At 47.3% G+C, this 26,501-nt stretch overlaps 4 protein-coding genes across 8 annotated transcripts in view; 3 read left to right on the forward strand and 1 right to left on the reverse strand.

Annotated features, from left to right (window-relative positions):
• Positions 1-1,049, reverse strand: part of anos1b (anosmin 1b) — a gene marked incomplete at both ends in the record, with an annotated part of 40,083 nt that extends 39,034 nt beyond the window's left edge. The window contains one exon of the mRNA XM_084443914.1: positions 903-1,049. Within this exon, the coding sequence (XP_084300040.1) occupies positions 903-1,049 (147 nt within the window). The remainder of the gene's footprint in view (positions 1-902) is intronic.
• Positions 1,050-6,352: 5,303 nt separating this feature from the next.
• On the forward strand, positions 6,353-11,803 carry LOC311314383 (alpha-2-HS-glycoprotein). 5 transcript variants are annotated; one of them, XR_014630631.1, is made up of 9 exons: positions 6,353-6,872; positions 7,536-7,646; positions 7,908-7,995; positions 8,976-9,142; positions 9,630-9,734; positions 9,934-10,020; positions 10,285-10,964; positions 11,061-11,081; positions 11,490-11,803. XR_014630631.1 is itself a non-coding variant. In XM_084444719.1 (7 exons), the coding sequence occupies exons 1-7, from the start codon at positions 6,675-6,677 to the stop codon at positions 10,816-10,818; spliced, it is 1,290 nt and encodes a 429-aa protein (XP_084300845.1). In that variant the 5' UTR covers positions 6,353-6,674; the 3' UTR covers positions 10,819-11,119. The 5 variants fall into 5 exon arrangements, 1 of the variants encoding a protein (XP_084300845.1); XR_014630632.1 differs by lacking the exon at positions 11,061-11,081 and adding an exon at positions 11,313-11,327 and having other exon boundaries at positions 10,285-10,868; positions 11,454-11,803; XR_014630633.1 differs by lacking the exon at positions 11,061-11,081 and having other exon boundaries at positions 10,285-10,868; positions 11,346-11,803.
• A 726-nt stretch (positions 11,804-12,529) lies between these two features.
• ahsg1 (alpha-2-HS-glycoprotein 1) lies at positions 12,530-15,719 on the forward strand. The gene is made up of 7 exons (XM_084444721.1): positions 12,530-12,762; positions 13,690-13,800; positions 13,913-13,997; positions 14,236-14,399; positions 14,607-14,723; positions 14,909-14,971; positions 15,092-15,719. Exons 1-7 carry the CDS (start codon positions 12,562-12,564, stop codon positions 15,521-15,523), a joined length of 1,173 nt encoding a protein of 390 aa, XP_084300847.1. The 5' UTR covers positions 12,530-12,561; the 3' UTR covers positions 15,524-15,719.
• Positions 15,720-17,978: 2,259 nt separating this feature from the next.
• Positions 17,979-26,460, forward strand: fetub (fetuin B). Its single transcript, XM_084443915.1, has 15 exons — positions 17,979-18,292; positions 18,969-19,082; positions 19,272-19,359; positions 19,543-19,709; positions 19,985-20,098; positions 20,258-20,347; positions 20,802-21,548; positions 22,834-22,859; positions 23,055-23,259; positions 23,508-23,621; positions 24,748-24,826; positions 25,070-25,236; positions 25,331-25,444; positions 25,541-25,636; positions 25,821-26,460. The coding sequence occupies exons 1-15, from the start codon at positions 18,092-18,094 to the stop codon at positions 26,136-26,138; spliced, it is 2,640 nt and encodes an 879-aa protein (XP_084300041.1). The 5' UTR covers positions 17,979-18,091; the 3' UTR covers positions 26,139-26,460.
• The last annotated feature ends 41 nt before the right edge of the window (positions 26,461-26,501 follow it).

Genomic DNA, 26,501 nt, shown 5'->3' on the forward strand with positions numbered 1-26,501 from the left:
GCAAAACTGCATGTCCATTAGTGATGACATCAGACGGTAATGATGATCAGTATGACATCAGCTCACTCAAGGGTTGAGACGTAGCCTACAAGGTCAGGAGGATTCAGGAACATGGTTGACCACCTGCCTTTTGAGAAACGCTCAGCCTGGTCACAATGCTCATCGTTTTATCAAACTACAGGATATTACAGTGAAATATTACGATGAAACTGTAAGTCTTTCAATCTACAACCCTTTCAAGTAGGCTAGTCGAAACCAAATGTGCTCTTCTGGGGCTCCCCGACTGCCCCCAGCCCCAGATCTGTCCCTCAGGCTGTGAACCAACCGCACTCCCAACACCTCGCATCTCTCGGGGGACCCGGCTCCCCCTCAACCCCAGTCAACCAGAGGCAACCCTCCTCATTATACCGACACCCAGGTGGCCGATGATCTTCTGGGTGCCTGCGCCGGGACCCTGAAGCCACAGCCCCCCCGCCCCCCTCCCCCACCCAGCCAACACACAGCCCCGAACCCCCCCCCCCACACACACACACTCACGCCTTGCAGTCCCTGAACTGAGGACAGCCGGCTCCAGCACACCCCTTAATGACTTTCCCACCCACCAAACCCAACGCACATGTTGAAGACGTTAAGGATAATATGGCTTTCAAAACTCTCCTGCAGTCCCCAACGAGTATTTTAACAAATGTGAAGGTTAGTTCACATTCCGCAGTTATAAAATGGATGGGTAATTTATACTCAGCATAAAGCTGACAGTTAAATTATTTGTTCTGGAGTTATTTAGAAGTCTTTCTCATACCTAACCAAATCGTGGCGCACAGTGGGACCTCACGTTTCCATATCTACTCACATCATAATGATTTATCTCAGAGATTGACATTTATCAAGGAAAACATTTTTACCTGAAGATGTTTGAAGGAAGCTGTTAACTGAGTCATGTGAAGAGTCAGGCAGCGCGAAGTGCATCTTGCGCTGTGGATTTTCTCCAGAACCTCCCCGTGCTCAGCATCCGTCCTGCGCGCAGAGCTCCGCGCCACCACGCAGCACATCAGCGCGACACAAACCCGCCAGAGTGGCATTATGTTAGCTAGGCTATATCAATGAAATTAATCGTCCTAAACGTGATATTTCATAAGAGTATAATTTGTTTCAGTTCTTCTATCTAACCCGTGTCTATTGCTCTGTCTGAATGCTCAAAGACTGACGTTTGGAGACAGCCACACGAGAAGGGGACCGATTTCCGCGCGGACACTCCCACCGATGGTGCACGTGTGTTTCCTCACCACTTGCCAGGGGCCCTTCGAGAAGATCATCTAATTTAATTCAAATGTGCCAAGACGGTCAGTTCAGTTGTGGCTAAATTATCCAATTGGTGTTTAAAAGCCAGGAATTTCATTAAAAGCACTGTTTAAATTGGATGCCTTCACTTTGGACAATTTTAAACATTATGATTCAGGGATATTGGGACGAGGTCTGTGTATGTTTTGGATAGTGTTGTCATTGTAGGCTATTTAAATGTGTAAAATGTATTATGTGCGTTTATATTGTTATATTGTTTTTATATTATATGTTTATGCTATGTAACCAGGGCACCATGGTGAATGAGACCTTGGTCTCAATGGGCTCCCCATGGTTACATAGGCTACAGGTAGATAAAATAAAAAATAAAATTCAGTAGGGGGCTAGTTTTATTTCCATGTTAATTCCACTTTGCAATTGATCAATAGGCCTAAACCATATTCAGAATTAAAAAATAGCCATTTAAGATGGGAATCCGGTTTTGAAAGAATGTGCTGCCCTCTTAAACAACAGCTCATTAATTGCTCGAACTGATTAGTGCATTTATACCTGGAAACCATCTTCATGTTGTCTTTTAAATTCAGCTGAAACTGGATTCTCTGAACAAAGCTTTGCAGTTGCATAGGCAGCTGCTTGTTGTTGAATAGTTGCATAGCGTCATCCTTCGTTGTTATCGATCAACCAGCAGTAATAACTTGCGTATAAACTATGTGTGTTCAGATTTGGCACACATAGCCTACCTTTTACAATGAAACTGTTCCATGTGGATTTTAATGGCAACCACAAAGACCAAATGGACCCTGTTGAACTGGGAAGATGTGGACCAGGGAAAAGTGCTCTAATAGGGGGTCAGAAACAGCCAGAAACACCTGGTTCATTCTAGATTACAATCAGTTCTGACAATTTGAGTGTATCCTCATAAAGGTTCAAATCCTAATAGTATGAGGTCTGCATCAGAGTTTCCCAGGTGAGGGGAACAGAGCAGGATAAAAGGGATGTGAGGAAGAGATTGTGAACAGCAGTCCAGGCTTGCTTTTCCCAAAGGACTGATGGTTTGGCTTTTGAACCGATTTGAGGATGTGTTCAAAGTGATGTGCACAAAATATGTGTAATCACTCAGTGAACTTGGTGAAGTATATGAATGAAGCGTTATTGCAAGAGAGCGCAATAGTGACAGTGACCTCAGCTGTCACCCTCCTGGAGTGAGGGAGAGGGAAGGGAGGGAGGCGGAGAAGGGGAATGTGGTCTGAAGGGAAAAAAGAAGAGAGGAGGGGGGTTAGAAAGACAGCGAGAGAGAGAGAGAGAGAGAGAGAGAGAGAGAGAGAGAGAGAGGGAGGGAGAGAGAACAAGAACACATGCTTGACTTGTGAGCCTCAGGCTGCTGAAATCATATCAGCGCTTCTGAATCTATCTGGATTGTCAGAGGGCAAGTCTGTGTAAACAGTTCAACCTTTATAGAATATAAGATTCTTGTGGCAAAAGATCAAGCTGGAGCTCTTTGACAAGTCCAGGAAATGCCCAAGGCACCTTCTCAGCATTTCTTAAGATCTTTGTTTTAACTGACCACAGTGCTCCCTTGCTCATACAGTAGATATAGCCTAAAGTATTAAAAAACTAAAGTATTTCCCCTTGAGCTAAGGTAAATTCTCAGAATAAAATGGCGTTATATAGAACATTTTGTTCATCTACAGGGAACACGGTAAATACAGTAGCTTCCAGACAGGACCATTTTCAGGTCAGACAGAGCTATTTTGCCAATTGGCATCTTGTACATGGTTCTATCTAGGCTCATTTCTATTTAGAACCCAAAACGGCTCTAAATAATCTCAAACAGGTTTTATTTGGAACCCCTACATGGAAAAATGGTTCTATGTAAATACTGAAGCCCTCTTTTTTTCTCAGTGTAGGCCTAAGTCAAAATCTTCTCCATCGTAGCTTAGCCTGTATAATGATGATTCAACTTTCAATGGTTCACTCTTCTGTGAATAGACGGTTACAATATCCTGTGTCGCTCGTCGTCAGTATAGCTTCCTCCCTCACTTGCCGACGCTGGGTTCGAACCCTGGTCCTCTGACTTGCCAAAGCATGTGACCACCTCTTATAAACACAGCAACGATGCCACCGAAAAGGTAACCGACGGTGCAAGTGGGCGGTATTTATACTGAGGACTGAGTTTAACCAATTCGACTTTTAAGCATGACAAAAAAAGATATACCTAGGGGATATTTAAGTTTTGTCAAACCTAATTACCCTAATGTTCTTGTTAAAACCACTACATTTGATTACTGATCAGTTCCCTCATTCATACTGTTACTGTGCTTCACCTGTCTCGATTAGGATCAAGGAATGGAGGGGGCTTATAAGGTGAAACAAAGTATTTACACACACACACACACACACACACACACACACACACACACACACACACACACACACACACACACACACACACACACAGTAAGCCATCAGACCAGTAGACAGAACATTTTCATATTTTCATAAAACACCCGGCTCAGGTTTCTGAATAAACCATTAGTTAAACGGAAAAAGAGGTCCCCAGCCACAAGCACACACAGACAAGTAGGCCTACAGAAACACTTACTGTCCACCCGATTGTGCACTTTGATTAAAACCAAATGCTGCAGGATTTGGCAGCATCTAAGCAGTGCACTAACTCTGGCTGACAGTTCTGGCAGCACCAAAGTGACAAGTTAACAAGCGAGATTTCAGTCCTTTAGTTAAAGGAACAATTTTTTGAATCGTTATTTGCGTTTGGAATTTTAACTCGGTGAAACGGACATGTTCCTGACAGAGGGATTTGTCTGGCAGCAGGCTAGCAGACTCGCGCAGATGTGAAGATTCTAGAGGATGACCACCTTAAGATGTGGTCCAACTGGATAACAACTGTACCCCCGTCTAACTCTATCTACTCACATAAAATATGCCGCAGATAAATCCGTTTTCCCTAGATTCTTTGTTCCAAAAGTATTTTTCTAAAAGCACAATGCAGATGTCACTTGATATTGGTTTTTGGTCATAGGCTACACAACCATAGGCCACAGAACACTATCAGACCAACTCCCCCCCCCCAAAAAAAGGCGCTTCTCCAAATCGAGAAATCTGATTATGCCTAGCCTATGTATTTAGCCTACTAGGCCTATAAGCAATGAATTGTGAGAGAGGAACTCAATGCTTCTGGAAGACGATCTTTGCTTTCCAAAGCTGTCAAATACCTCAGAGAATGAATCTATTCTGCCTTGAAAAAAGACATGTGTTGTCCCATTTCAGAGGCCAACCCTGAGATTCACGGTTACAAATCATGAAACCTAAGCTTTCGTCCACCGAGATGCAGGCCCCATAATTCCATAACGGTTTAGAAATACAGTAGAATACCTTCCCGAGCAAGGCGACACATGACCCTAATCAATTATAAAAAGTATTTGTTTAAAACAAGTAGCCTACGCTAATCGATATCAAGCGGATATTGAACAACACAGCTCACAAAACCCTCTATGCTGTGAGTGTCCGTTAAACACAGGCCTTATTTTCGGTATTTTTCGCAAATCCCATTCATTTTTCCATGGGGATTTTGGACTACACACCAAATGGCGGAAGTGCTAGGCTATAACTTTTCAGCCTAATATTGACCTCACTATTGTTATAGTTGTCTTCTGTGTCCATGTCCAAAAAGAGAGCATGTTCTCAGTTAATCTGCCTCGTTTAGTAATAGGCTAGCCTACTATTTAAGGTTAAATAACTACTCATCATCATGACCATAATCTACACCAACTAAATCGTATACTGATTCCAACCATTGAAACCTCTCATTTGTCTCTAACCGGGTCCAGACCCCAGACAGAGGTATCCAATTTTTCATGACTTTGCCAATCACTTTGTTCCTAATGACTTTATATCATTGTTTTCTTTTACTGTATCAGTTAGTGCTTTTTTAAAATACCAATGTATTGGGGTCCTCAGGGTCAAAGGACCTATGCAGTTTTAATGCATGACCCCAGTCACCCCTCCACCCACACTTCACTCTGCTTCCATCAGGCCAGGATACAGAGCCCTGGCCTGGAAACGAACTCGCCTCAGTAAGAGCTTTGTTCCCTCTGCCATCACACTCCTCAACAAGACACCACGATAATAACCCCCCTATCATCCCATGCAACATGTATAGATGTATGTATGTGTAAATATGTCAGTGGGTTACTGTATGGGTATTCGTCTTGGTGTATATGTGTAAATGTGAAATTGAATGTGTTTCAATTTTGGGGGCGTTTTGGGGATAATTGGGTGTGGCACTTTTTTGTACAGTTCAGTAAAATATGAATTTCCTGCCAAGGACAATATACTAATCTAATAAGTAAGTATCACACACACACACACACACACACACACACACACACGCACACACACACACACACACACACACACACACCATCAGGGGGGTTAGGGGCACAGATATTTGTGTGGAATGAGCAGTTTGTTGGTTTCAGAGGCCAGTGCAGTTTCTAAAGACAATTATATTTTCGTTTTACACAATATGCAAATTATTGCTCAAATTACTAAAATTAACATAATCTCTCTCTCTCTCTCTCTCTCTCTCTCTCTCTCCCTCCCTCTCTCTCTCCCCCTCTCTCTCTCTTTCTCCTGCCTGCCTGTCATTAATTACAAAGCCTAACAAAACGTTTTGAGAAGAAAAAGTTTACATTTTGCTTTTCTTGGGGTAGCCTTCTACCCAGGGGCCATAGTCTTGGGGTAGCCTTCTACCCAGGGACCATAGTCTTGGGGTAGCCTTCTACCCAGGGACCATAGTCTTGGGGTAGCCTACCCAGGGACCATAGTCGGTATAGTCCATGTAGGCTACGCCTACTGTATGTTAAGTATGCTGGTATCGACCATGTAGGCCTGTTAAATATGTTGGTAGGATGAGGGTTATTATAGTTTAAAAGGAATGGTCTACATTGCCACCATCTGGTGAAAGAATGTACTGGCAGATTTTTTTTTAAATAATCTAACGACTGATGACGGTCGGCCAAATTACACCTTGTATCCTTGGCTGGGACTTGTTCTTTTGATCTGTATGGAATTGATGCAAGCCATAGCCTGCCTGCGATCAAAATGTTCTTTAGATATCGTCTCTACATGTAGGCTATAGTAACATTATGTACTTTGCTCGGGGAGCCAAACTGCAGGGATATAACAGCACAACAACTTTGTCCTTGGCTTTATTTCAACAGCTCTGTTTTCCCTTTGATTCCAAAAGTCACTGTCACGGCTAAATGCAAACAAATGCTGCGCACTGGAACAGGAAAAAACGCAACTCAGTTTCGCACTTGATAGTTACTTAGAGAGGCTATACGTTTATAGAAATGGGAAAAATCCTCTGGATAGTGAGTTTACTTTGTCTTCATCTTTGGTGCGGCGGGGCCCAACTCGCACCCATACCTTGCAACGACAAGAACGTGGAGAAACTGTCTCGACTTGCTATCACATACATAAACGAGGACAGGACCGCGGGTTATAAATTTGCGCTCAACAGGATTTCCAACGTTCATCTGCACGCACAGGTAGTAATTCCGTTATACTTGCCAAACACTTGCACTCTTATGAAACAATCTGTCCTATCTATCTAAAATGATTAATAGGACCCTTAAACCGAAAACCTCCTCAGAGCAATAGACATAGTCGATACAAAATAGCCATTAGAGTAGCCTAGGCCCTGTTTAATCTAATTCACCCTCTATTCATTTAATTTATTATTTCCGTTTTCATCTCAATCCCACTTTAATTCGACTTGTCTGAGAAGGTGAACATTTCCCCATTGTATGTCAACAGGTTTCATGGAATTGTTGTGTAATGTGTGTAGTAGCATATTCCAGAGAGTGGGTGTATTTATTTGGTGTGATCATAATATGGGCTGCCAGATCGTGTGTTCCATGAACTTGTGTAGTTTGGGTGTCCCACCTCCTCTGCTGAGGTTGGGGGGCGGTGTGTGTCCACATTAGCAGAGAGAGGGGTAGGGGCGGCCGAGGGAGTCATGCTTCTAGCAGTGTCCTTTCATGCCTCCCGTCCACACAGAAAACATGAGCCACATGCACACACATGTTATAGGCGGAGTCAGCTCAAACCATCTTCACAGGCCAATGGAAAGAGAGCCATCCATGTAAATCATGTTCTGTATGTGTTTTATGTTTTCCTCTGTGTGTGTATGTGTGTGTGTTGTCTACTAGGGTCCAGCAGGGAATGTCTTCTACTTGGACCTAGATGTGCTGGAGACCAAGTGTCACGTTAGGAGCCCCAAACCCTGGAAACTCTGCCCCGTCAGACCCTTCATGGAAACAGTAGGTCATCACTTGCATTCATACCAACACACACACACACACACACACACACACACAGCCTGCCGAGCTGCTGTGGAGAGGTGAGACCCAGCAGCACAAGCTGTTAGGGCCGCAGCCAACAGAGAATGACTTCACCGTACTCTGTTTGGCAACATAGGACTTGGTAAAGAACAACACATGTTTAGAAAGTGGTATCATTGGCTACAATCATAAAGCTATTTAGTGTCTTCCCATCCTTATTCAATCATGTTGATTTCACAGCAAATTTCTGGGAACTGCAACACTACAGTTCTTCACACCCCAGAGGGCTTCTCCTACTTGTACAGCTACGACTGCACTCTGGTGCCAGGTGGGTCTACCTTCCAACCATGACCTAGCCACACTAGTCTCCAGGTGGGTCTACCTTCCAACCATGATTTAGCCACACTAGTCTCCAGGTGGGTCTACCTTCCAACCATGACCTAGCCACACTAGTCTCCAGGTGGGTCTACCTTCCAACCATGACCTAGCCACACTAGTCTCCAGGTGGGTCTACCTTCCAACCATGACCTAGCCACACTAGTCTCCAGGTGGGTCTACCTTCCAACCATGACCTAGCCACACTAGTCTCCAGGTGGGTCTACCTTCCAACCATGACCTAGCCACACTAGTCTCCAGGTGGGTCTACCTTCCAACCATGACCTAGCCACACTAGTCTCCAGGTGGGTCTACCTTCCAACCATGACCTAGCCACACTAGTCTCCAGGTGGGTCTACCTTCCAACATGACCTAGCCACACTAGTCTCCAGGTGGGTCTACCTTCCAACCATGACCTAGCCACACTAGTCTCCAGGTTGGTCTACCTTCCAACCATGACCTAGCCACACTAGTCTCGCCATACCAGACAATTGGGAGAAGGTCCTCAATCTCTAGTTGAGTGAAGTGACTGACTCGCGAGTATATAGCTACACCTATAGAGATGAATCAATTTCAGTGTTTCATATTGATATCTCTCATACCCTAGACTAGTGTCGTGCTCCTCCCTGTCCTGTCCCATCCTGTCCTGCATTTAATCTCTCCCTCTTTCTTTCCCTCTCCTCTCCTCTATTTCCATCTCCTTTTCCCTCTCCTCTCTCTCCTGTTTTCCTCTCTCTCCTCTATTATTCTCTATTCTCCCCTCTCTCCTTTCCTCTCATCCTCTATTCTCCCCTCTACTCTCCTCTCCTCTATTCCCCTTCTGTCCTCTCATTTATTCTCCTCTCCTCTATTCTCCTCTATTTTCCCATATCCTCCTCTCCTCTATTCTCCTTTGCTCTATCATCCTCTCCTCTATCCTCCTCCGCTCTCCAGACCCTCCAGAGAAGCTGCTCCAGAAGTGCCCAGACTGCCCCCTGCTGCTGCCCGTGGACAGTCCCCAGGCCCTGGCAGCCGCCAGGCTGACGCTGCGTAGACACAACGCCCAGAGCACCCTGCCCTCCCCGCTGGCACTGCTCAACGTCACCCGTGCTGCTGCCCAGGTTGAGAGTCCACACACCTGTACAACACTGCCTACCTGATCTGTGGCTTGCAAGAATCATATGCTATTGCTGTTTGTCCCTACAGTATATGGAAGTAGGGCCCTTCTGAAAAAGATAAATGATTCTGTAATACCCTGATAAGGTCCCTGACACATCTCCAAATAATATAAAGTATTCAGGATGACCTAGAACTAAACTTTACCACCATCATACAAGCTCATGAGCGTCTTCATGTAACCATAGGAATGGATTACATTACAGATTCCCCATTATGGTGCTCCAGTTACAATCAGATTTTATTGAAAACCTTTTTACATGTAAACAACATTGCCAAAGTAAATGTTCTTATTTGCAATGACAACCTGTCAAAATAATAACACAATCCTGTTCCAATCTACATTTGACGTCAGTCATTTAGCAGACGCATCCGCAGCGACTTATAATAAGTACATTTGTCTAGAGTAAGTGAACCGACAATCTGTCCCAGGGTGCACCTGTGCAGGCCAGCTTTGTGGAGTACACGGTTTTGGCGTGTCCAGAGGGACACATGCACTTCAGCGAAGACACATGTGTACCAACCAAGATCCAGGAGGTATGTAAGAAGACATTCTATAATGTTGCATAACACAGCTTGCATAACCCATGAAATAACAGCCATTACAGGACACTGCAGAGACATGTAGAGCAGAAGTTATACAGCGTTGTTGTGATCATGGCAGAGTCTTGTACAGTACAGTACACACACACACTTGCTCACACGCACACTAATCGATCCAAACCCCTTTCTCCAGCCAAATGGGTTCTGTTCAGGGGCAGTGTTTGGAGAGCTGGAGGGCCAGGCTGATGTCCAGGTGTCCTGTGAAACATTCAACCCTCAGGTTTCAAACCTTTGTGATTTCAACTCCTCCGTTTTCTGGTTCTTAGATTAGAAAAAATCAATGGCAGGAGAAAAATACAATATTAGTGTGAAAAACTTCAGAAATAGTGTTTGGAACATCATATCATTCATATTGTGTCATATTGTGTCTATGTGTATGTGTATGTGTATGTGACGTGTGTGTGTGTGTGTGTGTGTGTGTGTGTGTGTGTGTGTGTGTGTGTGTGTGTGTGTGTGTGTGTGTGTGTGCGTGTGTGTCTGTCAGGTTGTGGACGTTGGGGGACCTGCTCAACCGCAAGCTCATGATGTGTCTCTCATCCCCCTGCCACCACAGCGACCCCAACCTGGAGCTAGAGACCCCTTCGTCACCCCCGTTGATCCCAAACCAGCCCCTCCTGCCGTCCCCTCACTCCCCAAGCCAGCTCCTCCTGCCGTCCCCTTACTCCCTAAACCAGCCCCTCCTGCCGTCCCCTCACTCCCCAAACCAGCCCCTCCTGCACCACGGCCCTTCAATCCCGCCGTCCTAGCCGACCCTAACCCCGCTAACGCCAAGCCTGGCGCCCTCCTGAGCTCTTCGGAGTCCTCCGAGTCCATGGAAACAGACTCCTCCTCCGAGGAGCAAGGGGGCGCTGTGGTTCGTCCGCCCACCAACTTCCGCTACGTCCGGCCCCTGCGCAGGAGGCGCCAAGCTCCCGTGACCTCTGACCCGCCCCTCACGCCTGTGTTCATGTCCCAGTTCCCCGCCGGTGCCTCACCCTTCCGCTCCTGTCCCGGCCCCGCCCGCTACACCACCGTGTAAACTAGCCTGTGGGTAGTAAGGGTGGGTGGACTAGTCTGGTGGGTAGTTAGGTTGGGTGGACTAGTCTACTGGTGGGTAGTTAGGGTGGGTTGACTAGTCTACTGGTGGGTAGTTAGGGTGGGTTGACTAGTCTGGTGGGTAGTTAGGTTGGGTGGACTAGTCTGGTGGGTAGTTAGGTTGGGTGGACTAGTCTACTGGTGGGTAGTTAGGGTGGGTTGACTAGTCTATTGGTGGGTAGTTAGGGTGGGTTGACTAGTCTATTGGTGGGTAGTTAGGGTGGATTCATTAGTCTACTGGTGGGTAGTAAGGGTGGGTTGACTATTCTGGTGGGTAGTTAGGGTGGGTTGACTATTCTGGTGGGTAGTTAGGGTGGGTTGACTAGTCTGGTGGGTAGTTAGGGTGGGTTGACTAGTCTATTGGTGGGTAGTTAGGGTGGATTCATTAGTCTACTGGTGGGTAGTAAGGGTGGGTTGACTAGTCTGGTGGGTAGTTAGGGTGGGTTGACTAGTCTATTGGTGGGTAGTTAGGGTGGGTTGACTAGTCTGGTGGGTAGTTAGGGTGGGTTGACTAGTCTGGTGGGTAGTTAGGGTGGGTTGACTAGTCTGGTGGGTAGTTAGGGTGGATTCATTAGTCTACTGGTGGGTAGTTTGGGTGGGTTAACTAGTCTATAGCATCTCTCTTTTAAAATACTTAGTATGTATGTTTTGTTGAAGGGCTAGTTTGGACAGCAGAAGTCCTGGCCTGATGTGAAAAACACCTAAATAAACAACATGGTTCTAGTGTTTGTGTGATGAAGCCATGTTCATGTCTGCTTGTGTGTGCTTGCTCCCATCTAGCCAGCAACAGACCTTGTGTCGGGTCATGTTTTGAAATACTCATTCTGATCCACAGTACGCCCACTGATTCCTGGTAGAGACAGGCAGTCAGTCAGTGACACTTAGGCCACACACACACACACACATACACATAACCCCCCCCCCCCCCCCCCCCACACACACACAGATAGATAAGCACTGCCCTGTGTGACTCAGCAAACATGCACCACCATCCACTGTCAGCTCATTATGTGGTCAATTTGGGATTCTATTGGAAAAGAGATTGATTCTACATGCCCTTGTGAACCCTTGTCTTTCTGTCTCTTTCTGCTGTTAACCGATTCATCTCCCTCTCTCGGGATGTGACTGTGTTGAGCACAATACAAGAGACAAATAATAGAAAACAATACTTCCTGATATTGTCCTGTCATGTCTCTCTTATGAAGTATTTAGCCCATGGTTACTGCTCTGTATATGTTCTTAGCCAATAGACAAACATTTTCCAGGAGCTTGCTCGATCTTCTTGTTGAGAGAGGTCACAAAATAATTTTTATATCACTTTTCTGGCCCCTGGGTGATTTTTTTTTTTGCTTCCCTCTGGAATATGTAGGGGTGGGACCTATGCCCCCCGCCGAAGCGCATTGTGTTGCCTCTGTGTATGAAATGCGCTATACAAATAAAGTTTGATTAGATTAGATTTTTGACAGAAAAGGCCCCCAGAGAGATACTTGACTAGACTTGTCTTTATTTTCTCCATAGGCCAACGGAAGAATGTATAGCTACCTGAATCTGGATTGCATGCTCATACTTCCTGTTTGTGTGTGTATATGCTCTGTGGAGTTGACATTGGCACCAGTCTCCTACGTAGCGGTTCGTATAAATATGAACCGTTACGGCCGTGCCCGCTCTATCTCGGGCTGCCTGCGACATGAGGGGATTGGCTGTGCTGCTGGTGGCCGCGGTGCTGGGGGCCCCAGGCCGGGCGGACGTCCCGCCGCTGGAGACGGTGACCTGCGAGGAGAGCGGCGGCGGGCCGGCGGCGAGGTTCGCCATGCACCACATCAACGACCACCATCACCACGGATACAAGTTCAACCTGAGCGAGCTGCACAGCACCGCGCTGAAGAAGGTGGGCGAGAGACGCAGGCGGGGGGGCTGCTGAGGGCGGGAGGGGGTCGAGGGGAAGAAGGACCAGGGGGTTAGAGATGGTCGGTGGGTTTTGGAGGGTGCGCGGGTTTGGGGTAGAGAGGTTTCAAGGTTGATTGCGTTCACTATCACTGTCACTTTGTCACACCAACCATACCATGTGGCAATGTGCCTACCGCGTAGACTAGGCTAGGCTACTGTAAAATGCTTGAGAGCATCTCCTCACGTAGACAGTAAAAACAAACACTAAAATAAAATCACACTAAGTACAGTAGTAAAGGGGTAGTAGCAATGGAATACAAAATGCAACTATGCCGGATATAAAACATATGTTTAATGCTGTATTTCAGAAGAAACTGAGGGAGTTTAACAGAGGTGCCTGGGGCTTTAATGGGGTGTGCATACATAGGCTACACTAGATTTAATCAAGCCCTGCAGAGGGGGAACAGTTTACAAGCGTGACAACAACAATGCTGTCAGTGAAGAGTCTTCCTGAAAAGTATGTTTTAATCTGTTAGCCCTTTGTCAATGTAACCATAGTAGGCTATGTAAATCGAATCACTGAATGACTTGATTGCCCATAAATTGCTCTTATCCATCATAAAATGATGTGTTCACTCAATCAACCTTCAATCCCAAACCTTTTTCTGTGCCAGCGATGTGTGGTCATTGTTAGTAATCGACTTCCCAGCCATTCTGGAGAATCTTGTCTGCTACCATTGTTAGTACTATCTCTAAAATGTTGGCACAAATGATATAATTCACAGAGCAAGTTAAAATTCTACCACACATGCCCACAGTACTGTGTGTAATCTATTTAAGATTATATTCTCAGCCCCCCCCCACCCCCTCTTCTTCTTCCTCCCTCTCCTCCCCTCCTCTCCTCCATCTCCCCTCCTTCTCTCTACAGCTGGACTCTGACTGCACTCTGCAGCTGACAATGGACGTTCTGGAAACCAAGTGTTACTTTTTCAACCCTAAACACTTTGAGGAGTGTGACGTCCGAGAGATGCATGCCACAGTGAGTCACACACACACACACACTCACAGACTCAACCCAGGAATTAGCCTAGTATAAAATGAGCCTGTCAAAGCAGCTGGCCAATCAGAGTTTGTGCTTCTGTGTATCACAGCAGGTGAAGGCTGCCTGCAATGTGACTGTGAACGTTTCCGGGGGAAACGCCACTGTTATCGCCTACACCTGCGACACTGAACCAAGTATGTGCTCCTCTCTCTCTGGGACGGTGACAATGTCTTGTTTTCCAGTGTTTTATCCCACACTTGAAACGCCAAAACATAGCTGTGATATGACATCAGATATGTGTTAAATACATCATTATGATATGAGAACCCCCCCTCCCCACACAAACACACACACGCGCTCCCATCATGAGAACTAACTGTGCTGTCATCGTTGTAGCGATGTTGCTAATGTTGTTGCTGTGTGTCCCTGCAGAGTCACAAGAGTTGCATAGAATGTGTCCTGACTGCCCCACATTGCTGCCCCTGCAGCACCCAGAGGGACTGGCCACCGTCACTGCTGCTCTGGCCAAGTTCAACATGGACTCTGGCCTGACCAACTACTTCAGACTGCTGGAAGTGGGACGCATCTCTGTTTCGGTAAGATGAGGAGGGACCCACGCACTCCTTAAGAACTGGGCAGGAAGTCAGAGATTGGAGTAAAGGGATTTGACTAGTTTAGACATTTCCATCGTTCTATAGAATAACTTTTGTTTCCGACAGCATGTCTCTTTCTCTGTCTGTATCTCTCTCTCTCTCTCTCTCTGTCTGTCTGTCTGTCTGTCTGTCTGTCTGTCTCTCTCCTAGTTCATCATGGGGGTCATGAGGATCTATCATGCTGAGTTTGCCATAGTGGAAACAGTCTGCCCTTCCCTAGGCAAGATGAACCCACAGGGCTGCAAAGCACTGGCTCCCGACCGAGCTGTAAGTCCACCAAACCTTCTCCTCCTCCTCCTCCTCCTCCTCCTCCTCCTCCTCATCATCATCAAGATCATCTTTATCATCACTTTTTATGGGCTATTAGGGGATGTATCTCCTTCTCCTAATAACATTTTAAGTTGTTCTCTCTCTCTACCCCCCCCCCATTCTCTCTCTTTCTCTCTCTCTAGCGTTACGGCTTCTGTAAGACCAAATCAGAAGGAGGAGCTGAATGTGAAATCTTCGAACCCCAGGTGACCCTTCTTCAACACACACACACCTACATAAACACTCACTATAAATCTGAGACGTACAGTAGCTGTATGAACATCGCCTTCCCCTCATGCTTCATTTCTTGCACGTCCTCCTGGCAGATGTCCTTGTCCCGCCTCAGACCTCCCATCCACCCTGGCACCAGGCCCGTCCTGCCGCCCCCACCAGGCCCTCCGCCCGGCCCCCCACCTGGCCACCGCCCTGGCCCACCAGGCCCCCCGCCCGGCCCCCCACCTGGCCACCGTCCTGGCCCACCAGGCCCCCCGCCCGGCCCCCCACCAGGCCATCGCCCTGGCCCACCAGGCCCCCCGCCCCGCCCCCCACCAGGCCACCCGCTGGAACCCCCACCAGGCCCCCCACCCGGTTACCTCCCCCACTTCTGTCTTGGCTTCCCTCCCAAGACCCCCAAGATCCCCCCCTCTGTCCACCCCATCTGCTCCTTCCCCATGTTCTTGCCGTACCACATCGGGGTGGTGCTGCCGCCCCCTGAGCAAGGAGCCGCTAAGGGCATCGCACCGCTGGTGGAGCCCTGACCTGGTGTAGAACAGTACCTGAATACTTCTGCTTATGCAACACGTCTTCGCTTGAGATTGCGAAACGTTAAGGCAGGCCATGTCATGTTTGGGGCTATCTCGTGGGGTTCATCTGGCTGTTTCGGTGAAAGTCATGATCCCGCGCTATTTGTTTGCAATGTTTGTTCGTCATTAATAAACAACCATTTCCACCACCCACTGATAGAACTGTGTGGATGGGACAACAAGGAGACATGTCAGCAATAATGTCTCACATCATCTTGCATCACATTCTCATTAATTATATTTAGTAGTCTTTAGAGAATAGAGTGAAATTGAATTACTTGGTAATGTGGGGACTTTCATCAGAAACATGGCACATGCTCACTCTGTTCATACACAAATAAATGAGATTGTCAAGTGTATGAGTGTAGTTTAATAAGTAAAGTCGAGAGTGAAGCCTCTGAGACAGTTGAAGAACTGTCTGACTCCAAAGTCCCATCAGGCCGTTACTGCAGAGGGAGGATAAATCAAATCAAACTTTATTTGTATAGCGCATTTCATACACAGAGACAACACAATGTGCTTTACAGAGAGCAATGGGGGGTGGGCATAGGTCCCCCTACATATTCCAGAGGGAAGCAAAAAAAAACAGTTTCACCCGGGGGCCAGAAAAGTGAACGGTAATAATTCTTCCCTGACCTCTCTCAACGAGATGATCGAGCAAGCTCCTGGAAAATGTTTGTCTATTGGCTAAGAACATACAGTATACAGAGCAGTAAACATGGGCTAGATACTTCATAAGAGAGACATGACTAACAGGAGAGTGCACAAATAGTTACAGAGAAGTTGCCTACATGGTAGGCCATTATGTGTTAGCTATCCCTGTAGTCTCTAATATGATATTTAAGTGAATCATAACAAAGCACAGTAAGTACTTGGCAGAACAGGCTCATAGAGAATGCCACAAAGCAGAGGTGGGGAAACAGAAAGCAGAGAGCCAAGGGTAAAAAGGAGTGGGGTTGGCTGGATAGGGACAGCTGACAACACAGAGTGGGAAAGAGCTAGACACGAGGGGACAGGGGGCCTTTCCAGGAGCCATAGGGTGGACTTTTGGCCGAGGACGAGGGGGGGGGGGGTTCTCTGGGACCTGCTACAGGGTGGCCTGCAGGAGACAAGGGGAGTTCACAGGACCTGTTTAGAGTATAAGAGGGAGAGACACTAGGGAGAGGGGAGGCAGAAAAGGGTTAGTAGCAAGCAGAGCGATAAAAGCAACACTGATATTAAAACACAGAACATGCCAGTTGCAGGGTAACCAGCATCTGTATACACATCTAAATACACACACAATTTAGTTTGCGGTAAATGACAAAGATGGCTACGGTGATGTTTGCCCTCTGTCTAGTCTTGGTGAGGACTCGTGCTGCAGCATTCTGTATCATTTGTGGTTTAGAGATTGCTTTCTTTGGTAGGACAGGCAGTAGAGCATCTCAGTAGCCCAGCCTGCATGTGATGAAAGCATCTATTAGTCTTTCAGTGTCAGCCTGACAGAGAAAAACGGTTGCACCTTGGCAATGGTAAAAAGATGTCTTGGTAACATTCTTAAGCTGTGCACTCCTGTTATGTAATCATTGCCTCAGGATGACAAATAGAGAACACTTATCACCTTAAAACAAACACTGAAAACCTATCAATACAATGAATGGAGAAAGCAAGTCAGAGTGATATTTTTGTTTGTAGAGCTCCATGTTCCATGGCATTACTCATCAGTGAGTAGTGGTTGAAACACAGAAGATGCACACACATACTGTACTGTACATGCTGCAGAAGTCATGTTTTGTTGGCTTTATGAAGGCTTAGCTGTGTGTCTCAAGACGTAACATTCAAAACAATGAATCAATTAACCAAGTAGTGACCATGCAAACTTTCACTCATTTATTCTTTTGCTTATTGTTGGCTAGACTCATTTTCAGCAGAACAGAGTGTGCCTTGCAGACAGGTCTGGACTAGCTGAGAAGTATTTGTTAACCCTCACTGAACTACACCCTTTGAGAGATAAACATTTTACCCTGTCATGATCGTTGGAAACCAAACCCAGGCAGTTTGTAGATGTACTTGTCCATGCAGGTCCCCACTTCAACTCACACCACCATCACACACTCACACACACACTCGCGTGCACGCACACACACACCCGCACCCCCCACCCCCTGCTCTGTTGCCCATCACTGGCTCCTTGCATGACCCCGGACCCCTGCTACCAGGCAGATTACATTGGGCTGACTCTGCAGGCTGACAGACTGATAGGCTGGAAGCCTGATAGGATCATAGGTATGTTGGGGGTCAGGGACAAAGGTTATCTTTACCTGCTCTGGAGGGGGCGGGGCAGGGGGCGGGGCTAGGGCCAGGGCTGCCTGAACAGTAGCGTGTGAGGTGGGAAGGGTGCAGGGGGTGTGGACTAGAGTATATAAGACGCCACCGCCTCTCTTCTCCGTACCTTGCCCTGGTGCTGGAGTGTGTGAGTGTGAGGGAACACGACCTGCAGGACAAGACAGATAGACAGACAGACAGACAGACAGAACCTCCACCATGAAGCGTTGCTTGCTGTTGCTGCTGGCGTGCGTGTGCGCCCACGCGGCGCCCCTGCCATCAGGCATGGAGCCCGGGTCTTGCCAGGATCCCTTCGCGGTGGCAGCGGCAGGACTGGCGCTCACCAAGATCAACGAGGACCGGCAGGAGGGCTTCGTGTTCGGCCTGCATCGCCTCAACAACGTCAACCTAATGATGCATGTGAGTCACAGACCGCCTCTTGTTGCGCTGCTGACAGACAGACAGACAGACAGACAGACAGACAGACAGACAGACAGATAGACAGACAGACAGACAGACAGACAGACAGATAGATAGATAGATAGATAGATAGATAGATAGATAGATAGATAGATAGATAGATAGATAGATAGATAGATAGATAGATAGATAGATAGATAGATAGATAGATACTTTATTTATCCCCCCAGGGGGACATTTGGTGTTTCAGCATTGGAAATTACAGAAAGGTTGGAAAAAGAAAAGAAAAAGCACTAGTTGGTGAACGCACACCACAGCGCAGGGCTCAACCATGTCCCTTGAAAATAGTTTTATATTCCATTCTGGGTACTGAAAAGAAAAGACTTTGAGAAAGAGGTAGGTACAGTAGGCATGGTAATTGCACAAGAGACAAAGAGAAATGGTTGCAGTTCTATAAAGCTCTCTAAAGAAAACCTTTCTTGGTTTTCACATGCAGATCTCTGTTGTAAGTTTGTTATCTAGCATGCACAACTTATTCCTCTCGGGGGGGGGGGGGGCGCTGCCCCGCATGAGGCTGAAGTCCCCCTCTGTCCCAGAGAGGGAGACAAAGCATCAGGACAGGGGCGAGGACATTCCAGTGTGTTTCTAACTAGCGGTGTTGTCATCACTCCTGTAGGAGGAGACGGGGGTCGTCTACTACCTGACTCTGGACGTGCTGGAAACCAACTGTCACGTCCTCAGTAAGAAGGACTGGAAAAGCTGTGCCGTGCGAAAGACCGAAGACATCCCGGTAAGAAAACACATCATCAATCAATGTAAACATAAACCCTAACTGACCTGTACATTTACAGGTAGGCTATACAGTATGTACACATAGCCTACATTACATAGTGTCAAAAATGCATTAAGTAGTCTATCTATGTTTGTGAAGTATCATCATCCATGTGCTGTATCCTGATCTGTGTGTGCTTGCCTCTAGGTGTACGGGCAGTGCAAGGCCGTTATCTACATCAACAAGCCACACAGGGTGGTCCGTCTCTACAACTACAACTGCGTGGTGAGACCAGGTAAGGACAAGGCCCCTCTGACTGAAGTTCAAGTCCAAGTCAATTCACAAACTCAATTGAAATTGTTCAAGACTGCCAAATTACGATCTGTGTTCCATACAGTAGCCTATATTCTGCTGACCTATGACCAAGAGTTCAACCTCTCTCTCCTTCTCTCTCTCTCCCTCTCCTTCTCCCTTCCAGTGTCAGCAACCAAGGTGGGAGGGATTTGCCCCGACTGCCCCTCCGCCATGGCCAATGACGACGAGGAGATTGTGAAGACCGCCAAACTCTCCTTAGAGAAGTTCAACAAGGACAACGGCCTGGCCAATCTCTTCGCTCTGAGCAAAATCACCCGGGCATCCTCATCGGTGAGGTGACCAATGATGTGCTAGTAGGGTACATACCTGTACGGTACCGCGCAGGTGACGCAACATAGTGTCCAGTGCAATAGAATATCACACACTGGCTAAACAACAGACAAGCAGGCAAATATTACACAGTGGAGCACAACATAAGCCATGTGTGCATTATTTTGCAATGACCTCAGCAGAAGTTTGAAATGCCATATATGTTGCTCTGCTCTGTCGACCTCATTGAGCTTCGTCTCTTAGCGTCTTCCTCTGACTGTGGCTGCTTGTTACAGATGGGCATGGCCACCTTCTACTTCGTGGAGTACACCATCCAGGAGACCACCTGCGCCAAGAGCAAAGACGCCGTCCAGATGACCAAGTGCCCCCTGATGGAATGCGAGTTTGCGGTAAATGACAAAGATGGCAACGGGGCCGCTGAAATGCTGTCATGACAACGCCACAGCAGATGGACAACTGTGTAACCTCTCCTCTCTCTCTCCTTCCTTCTCTCCCCTTCTCTCTTTCTCTCCTTCCCCCTCTCCCCCCCCCCCTCTCTCTCTCTACAGCATAAAGGACACTGTAAGGCCTCCCATTCCCACCATCCCTCGGCAGGTGACGACGCCGTCACTGTGGAGTGTGAGATCTTTGAGCCCGAGGTAAAGTCCTCTCCTTCTAACCTGCCTTGTCTCACTGTGGGGGCAGGACTCGGTCTTCACTCTAGAGCAGTTTTCATAACCAGATATGAAAGCATCACCGGGGGAAAATAAGGCTATTTACATGTGGAAAATGTCACGGTGTGACATTGTTTATCAACTTTCTTCAACATGCAGTACTGCTCAGCGGTCCTCTGATTTCTCTGAGGTGGTAATGGTTCTCTGTGTTGAGGTGGTTAATGGTGGTTAATGGTTCTCTGTGTTGAGGTGGTTAATGGTGGTTAATGGTTCTCTGTGTTGAGGTGGTTAATGGTGGTTAATGGTTCTCTGTGTTGAGGTGGTTAATGGTGGTTAATGGTTCTCTGTGTTGAGGTGGTTAATGGTGGTTAATGGTTCTCTGTGTTAAGGTGGTTAATGGTGGTTAATGGTTCTCTGTGTTGCGGTTGCGGTCCTACAGTCAGCAGAGAGGCAGAAGAAGTTGCACCTGCTGGGAGGAGAGGCAGACCACAGCCACACGGACACCCACAGTCACGACCACAAACACGACCAGCCTCACGAGGTCGGGGATAGCCACACCCACGACCACGTCCATGACCACACCAAGGCTCACACCGATGCGCACGCGCACCCGGAGGGCAGCGAGCACCACCACACGCACGACCACACCGAGCCCGGCGGCCACGCCCACGAGCACGGCCACGCCCACTCTCACGACCACGGTCACGGCCACGACCACGAGCACACCCACCACGCCAAGGCGCACGACCACAGCCAGGACAGCCCGAACCAGCATCACCAGTACGTCCACGCCGAGGGCGTCCACACCCACGAGCACGACCACGAAGTCGCGTTGGACCACGAGCACAAGCACGCCCACCTGCACGAGCACGAGCATCATCACCACCACCATGACCACAGCCACGAGACCACCTCCCACCGCCGCCCCGAGGGCAGCGTGAGGGTGCTGACAGCCCTGGACCGCCCCACGACCCTGCCCTCCTTCCCCGACGAGCCGGCTGCGGGTCCCGAGCAGGGCGTCACCCTGCCCCTGGTCCAAGACCCAGACATCCCCGGGCAGAGGGAGCCCACCATCCTGCCCTTCCCCTCGGCCGCCTCCCCGCAGTGCCCCGCCGTCTTCAAGGAGGGAGAGGGCAACAGCTTCATGAAGGAGCTCTTCGCCGAGGACCCCCTGTTCAAAGCTGCCGCATGACCTCACGGTCCACGCCCGGCGCCGAACCGACACACACGTTAAACACGACAACGCATGCAAGGGAGGCAGGGACTGGGGCAGCTATGACAAGGGGTCAGGACCCGGTCAGCATGGCATCCTGGCATTCTGATCCACCGTCAGGACACATAGATAGGATAAGCGAGCAGGCTGGGAGGGTTAGAACTTGGCTGATGTTTACCTCAGACTAGCAACACATGATCTCCTGAACATAATGTGTATTACATGTGAACATGCGTGTCAGACCCGTCTTCCTTCCTGTCCCCGGGGTGGTTTGAGGTTTCCATGTCTCTGGTGACATCTACAATGCAATAAACCTCACAGATATTCACCAGCATCCCTCTTTTCCTTTTCATCTATCAATCATTGATAAACCAGACTATACAGAACATACATACTGTACACATAACAGTAGTATAACACTAGCCTGGTACGACCATCCCGTTCTCGCGAGCTCACGTTCTGTTTCACGATATTGCGGAGCGAAGCAGTGAGCTCACTAGATCGGGATGGTCATACCAGGGTGGTATAACACAGCAGCATACAATTATATGATAAGTAAATATACAGGAACTAAATACCGTGTTTGTAGACTGATGTCAGATACAGTGTGGTCATATCAATAAGAAATATCATTACAAAATACTATCTAAATTTGCCACCCGGAAAATCCATAGGTTATATGAGCACACATGTGGACAGAATTCAGATACTCACTGTGTGGACAGCTTATGTGACTGACGCCACAATTGTTCCTGAGACATATCATCATTCAACCATTTTTGCTGTCATTATTATTAAGAAGTCAATCATATCTGCCATCAACGGTGTTATTCTCATCCATCTTAATTATGCAACTAAATTAATTGATCATATAATCATCAATTTTAAGAAAATGGGAATGAGAATCCAACAGAACAGAACCGTAATTTAAAAAAAGTAAAGATCAGTGCATAATATTTTTGGAGTGGGCCATCTATCTATCAACATGCACCATGAACTTTGAGACTTTTTAAGTACAAATCAATTTCTTAGTCTGTTTGAGTACAGTATGTGTTGACGTATTATCGATATAGGCCTATTGGTATGTATACTGCACAGCAACAACACTGTACAGCATGTCATATGCAGAGGCACTGTGGGAGGACAAACATCTCTCTTTCCCCACACCGTCCCATTGCACCATAGCCTCATGAGATCTAGCAAGCTCACAGATCAGGACAGTCTCACGAGGCTAGCAGCGATGACCCCTGACCTCTAGACCAACAGACAAGACGGTTACCATTGGTCAACCGCAGATAACGGCCACTGTTTGCATATCCTCTCTGGAAAGCGGGGGAAAGTCCATCCCGGTATGTCCTGGGCTTGAAGCTACCTCGGCTCCAGTCTGCACACCCTCCCCAGGGCTCTGTTAGCTATAGTGGCTCGGCTACCACTCCTCCTCAACCACAGTGAGCAGGCGAACGGAGGGGGCTGATCCAGGATGCAGGGCTGTGTGTGGCTGCTGGCCCTGGGGGCGTGCTGCTGGTGGCAGGGGGGCAGCGCTGGCCCCACGGAGACCATGGGGTGCCAGGCGTCGGAGGTGGTGCGGGTGGCGGGGGAGGCCCTGAGCCAGATCAATGCCGACCGAACGCAAGGCTACGTGTTCAGCCTGAACAGGGTCTATGATGTCAGCCAGAGGGCTGGGGTGAGTCGCTGAGAAACCAAGGCAGATTTATCTTGAGAAGGAATTGATCATAGTTTCTTATCTCTTGAACTCTCTTTCAGTAATGTGGTTAACTCTCTGTCTGTGTCTTTGTTGTCTGTATCTCTGTGTCTACGACTGTGCTCATCTTGGTGTGTTTGTCCTTCGCGCCCCTGTCTGTATCTCCGTTTTTGAGTCTGTGTCTCTACGTCTGTCCCTGTGTCTGTGTCACTGTCTGTGTCTGCGCTCAGGAGAAAGGAGGGGTCATGTTCAACTTGACTATAGATGTGCTGGAGACTCACTGTCATGTGATCAGCAGAAAACCATGGAGGGACTGTGGGGTCAGAGAGGTCTCAGATGTACCAGTAAGTACCATGGGGGCACCATCTATTGCAGTTTGGCTACCACCTAATTTATGTTTCTATTATTTTTCTATTGAGCAGGCTACAACAGTAATAATAATAATAATAATAATAATAATAATAATAACAATAATAATAACAATAATAATAATAATAATAATACACTTTATTTGTATAGCAACTTTCATACAAATAAATGCAGCTCAAAGTGCTTTACAAAAGAAAATGTACATGCAATGCTTCACCCTGTGGTCCTTGGCATAATCACAGGGGGTCCTTGGGAAAGAATTGGGTTAAAAAAAAAATATATATATATATATATATATATATATGGTATATTTTAAAATGAACCATGCTTTTTTGCACACATTCACAACTCTCACATTAGCTGAGTTGATGTTAACTCACTCATTCTTGAATTGCTATAAAAAAAAAAAAAGATTCAAATCTATAGGCAAATTAAGTGTCATGGATGCCCCCCAAAAAATAAAATAATAATTATATATATATATCGATCTAGCGAGCTCACTGCTTCGCTCCGCAATATCGGTCTGGCCTTCGCCCCATAGAGAGCGATTACGTGGGCGGGGGTACTTGCCTTGACAGACAAACACCTTCAGCCAATCAGCGTTCAGCAAACTTTTGCCAAATCCAATCGGAAGAATGGCAAAAACGTCTTTTCCACCGAGAAACTCTGCTCTTGTTCTTGTTTAAGTGTTGTGATTAAGTCTATTTCTGCAATAACTGCACTTAAAGCTGCGTTTATTCTTCTAATGTTAACGTTACCACTCGTTGCTACGGGAGCCGCCGTGTTTGTTTAGCGAGCGGCAGGAACACGAACCAATCAGGGGCTGCTTTCCACTGTGGGGCGGGACAGCAGTTAAAACACAGTCTCTGATTGGCCCGATATGGTCTGGATTTTGGCATAATCGCTCTGGAGGAGGTGAAGGCCAGACTGTGGATGGTCATACCAGACTAGGGTCCTTCAAGATTTTTCAAAATATGCCAGGGGTCCAGAGCTCAAAAAAGATTGAGGACCACTGCATTACAGTAATCGAGTCAGCTTGAAATAAAGTGACCATCATGGTCAAGAGAGGCTCAGATATGAGAATCTCTGTCTCACCTGCAGGTTTATGGTCACTGCCAAGTATCTGTCTACGTGGAGAAAAGTGTGGAGCTCCTCCACTACCAATGCACCGTTCAACAAGGTCAGCACGGTCCTTGAATATTTCTAACATGCTGCTTCTAACACTATTCCACACAAACAAGTCATGTTGTTTTTGCCACTCGGCTGCATAACACATTTCCCCCTGAGGGAATATCAAGATACTGCATTGAACTGAATTGTCCATACATGAATCCATGAACTGTTAGATAATCACAGCCCTCTGACTGGCTGTTTGACTTGGCATGGACTTGTGTTGGACCTATGATCTTTGACCTTTCTCCAGTGCCAGCCACGGTCATCGTGGACACGTGTCCAGACTGTCCCACCATGGAGCGCCTGGATGAGCCCATCATTGTTGAGACGGCCAACCTGTCCCTACAGAAGTACAACAGAGGGAGTGGCCTGGCCAACTACTTCACCCTCCTGAACCTGACAGGAGCCAGCATGCAGGTGGGATATCTCAATCTCAAATATTATGCACATACAGATACATAGTGTATTCACAGTAGTGGTCTGGCCTCTCTGCTACTATGTCCTGCTATAGTGGGTGGTGGGCCCGGCCTACTTTGTGGAGTTCACCATCCAGGAGACCGAGTGCTCCAAGGACACTCCTGCTGTGGATCTGGCCCAGTGCAAACTGATGGACTGTCAATTTGCAGTGAGTGGCACACCATTGAACACAACTTTTACTTCAAAGTACATTATAGTAACACATTCTTAGTGCTGTTTCCTTGTTTTGTCTTCTCTTCTTCAGCATCAAGGCTTCTGTACAGGCTCCCACACCACTCTGGACGATGACTTTGAGACCAAACTGCCCATCGAGGTCAAGTGTGAGATCTATGAACCTGAGGTAGGAGTTTATGGACCAGATACTGCAGGACTGTGTGCTTGCCTGTAGGCACAGCTGTGCGGGGGCAACATTTTAACATTCCTATCTGATTTTATTACTTGACTTGACTGTCCATTCATCCACATTATTTCAGTGTCATATTTATAATGTCTCAGACGCCCCCATGTGTCTTGGTTCTGTTTAGAATCTGATTATGATGTCCATTCATCAGGCTGCCAGGGCAGAGGAGAAGGCCCACGTTGGCGGGGACAACGGACACACTGGGCACCTCCGTGAAAATGAGGCCCATAAACACAAGCACTTGCACCCCCATGAGCACCAGCATCAGCCCCAGCAGCCCAGCAGCCCCAGCCAGACCTCCCCCAGGCCGAGGGGCTCTCTGGGGGCAGTGGTGGTCCTCCCTCCTCCCCATGTGCCTCCACCGTCCAGACTCTCCCCAGCAGCTAGAAACTGTCCTGGCCAGCGGAAACACACCCTCAACCTGAGAAAGTTCAGAATTTGATTGGTTACACCTATTACATAAAGCATATAGAATACTCAGTAGATATTTTGGGTGACAGGGAAACTGCAAGCATGCACTTGAATGACAACATTTATCCTCTTGTGTAAACACACAATGTCCATCATAGAATAACTCCCCAACATGGTGCTGCATGTGTTATGCATCCATGAATAAAACGCCGGAACAACAACTGCTGTATTGGCTTTGCAGTTTAGCTACGAATACTGTACAATGATGTTTTAAGAGGTCATGTGTTTGTATGTAATGAACAATCTGGAAAAACTACTATTAATTGCAATACATAAAATAAAATGTAAAATTACATTATTTAATCTGGTCTTATTATCACGTTTACCCATCATT

This window comes from Borostomias antarcticus (assembly GCF_949987555.1).
Source record: "Borostomias antarcticus genome assembly, chromosome: 10".
Lineage (NCBI taxonomy): Eukaryota > Metazoa > Chordata > Actinopteri > Stomiiformes > Stomiidae > Borostomias > Borostomias antarcticus.

Coding starts and splice junctions, on each gene's coding strand:
- LOC311314383 (XM_084444719.1), top strand. CDS start 6,675: ATGGGAAAAATCCTCTGGATAGTGAGTTTACTTTGTCTTCATCTTTGG. Junction 6,873..7,535: donor ACGTTCATCTGCACGCACAG/GTAGTAATTCCG, acceptor GTTGTCTACTAG/GGTCCAGCAGGGAATGTCTT. Junction 7,996..8,975: donor CGACTGCACTCTGGTGCCAG/GTGGGTCTACCT, acceptor TCCGCTCTCCAG/ACCCTCCAGAGAAGCTGCTC.
- ahsg1 (XM_084444721.1), top strand. CDS start 12,562: ATGAGGGGATTGGCTGTGCTGCTGGTGGCCGCGGTGCTGGGGGCCCCA. Junction 12,763..13,689: donor ACAGCACCGCGCTGAAGAAG/GTGGGCGAGAGA, acceptor TTCTCTCTACAG/CTGGACTCTGACTGCACTCT. Junction 13,998..14,235: donor CACCTGCGACACTGAACCAA/GTATGTGCTCCT, acceptor GTGTCCCTGCAG/AGTCACAAGAGTTGCATAGA.
- fetub (XM_084443915.1), top strand. CDS start 18,092: ATGAAGCGTTGCTTGCTGTTGCTGCTGGCGTGCGTGTGCGCCCACGCG. Junction 19,083..19,271: donor GAAAGACCGAAGACATCCCG/GTAAGAAAACAC, acceptor GCTTGCCTCTAG/GTGTACGGGCAGTGCAAGGC. Junction 25,445..25,540: donor TGATGGACTGTCAATTTGCA/GTGAGTGGCACA, acceptor TCTCTTCTTCAG/CATCAAGGCTTCTGTACAGG.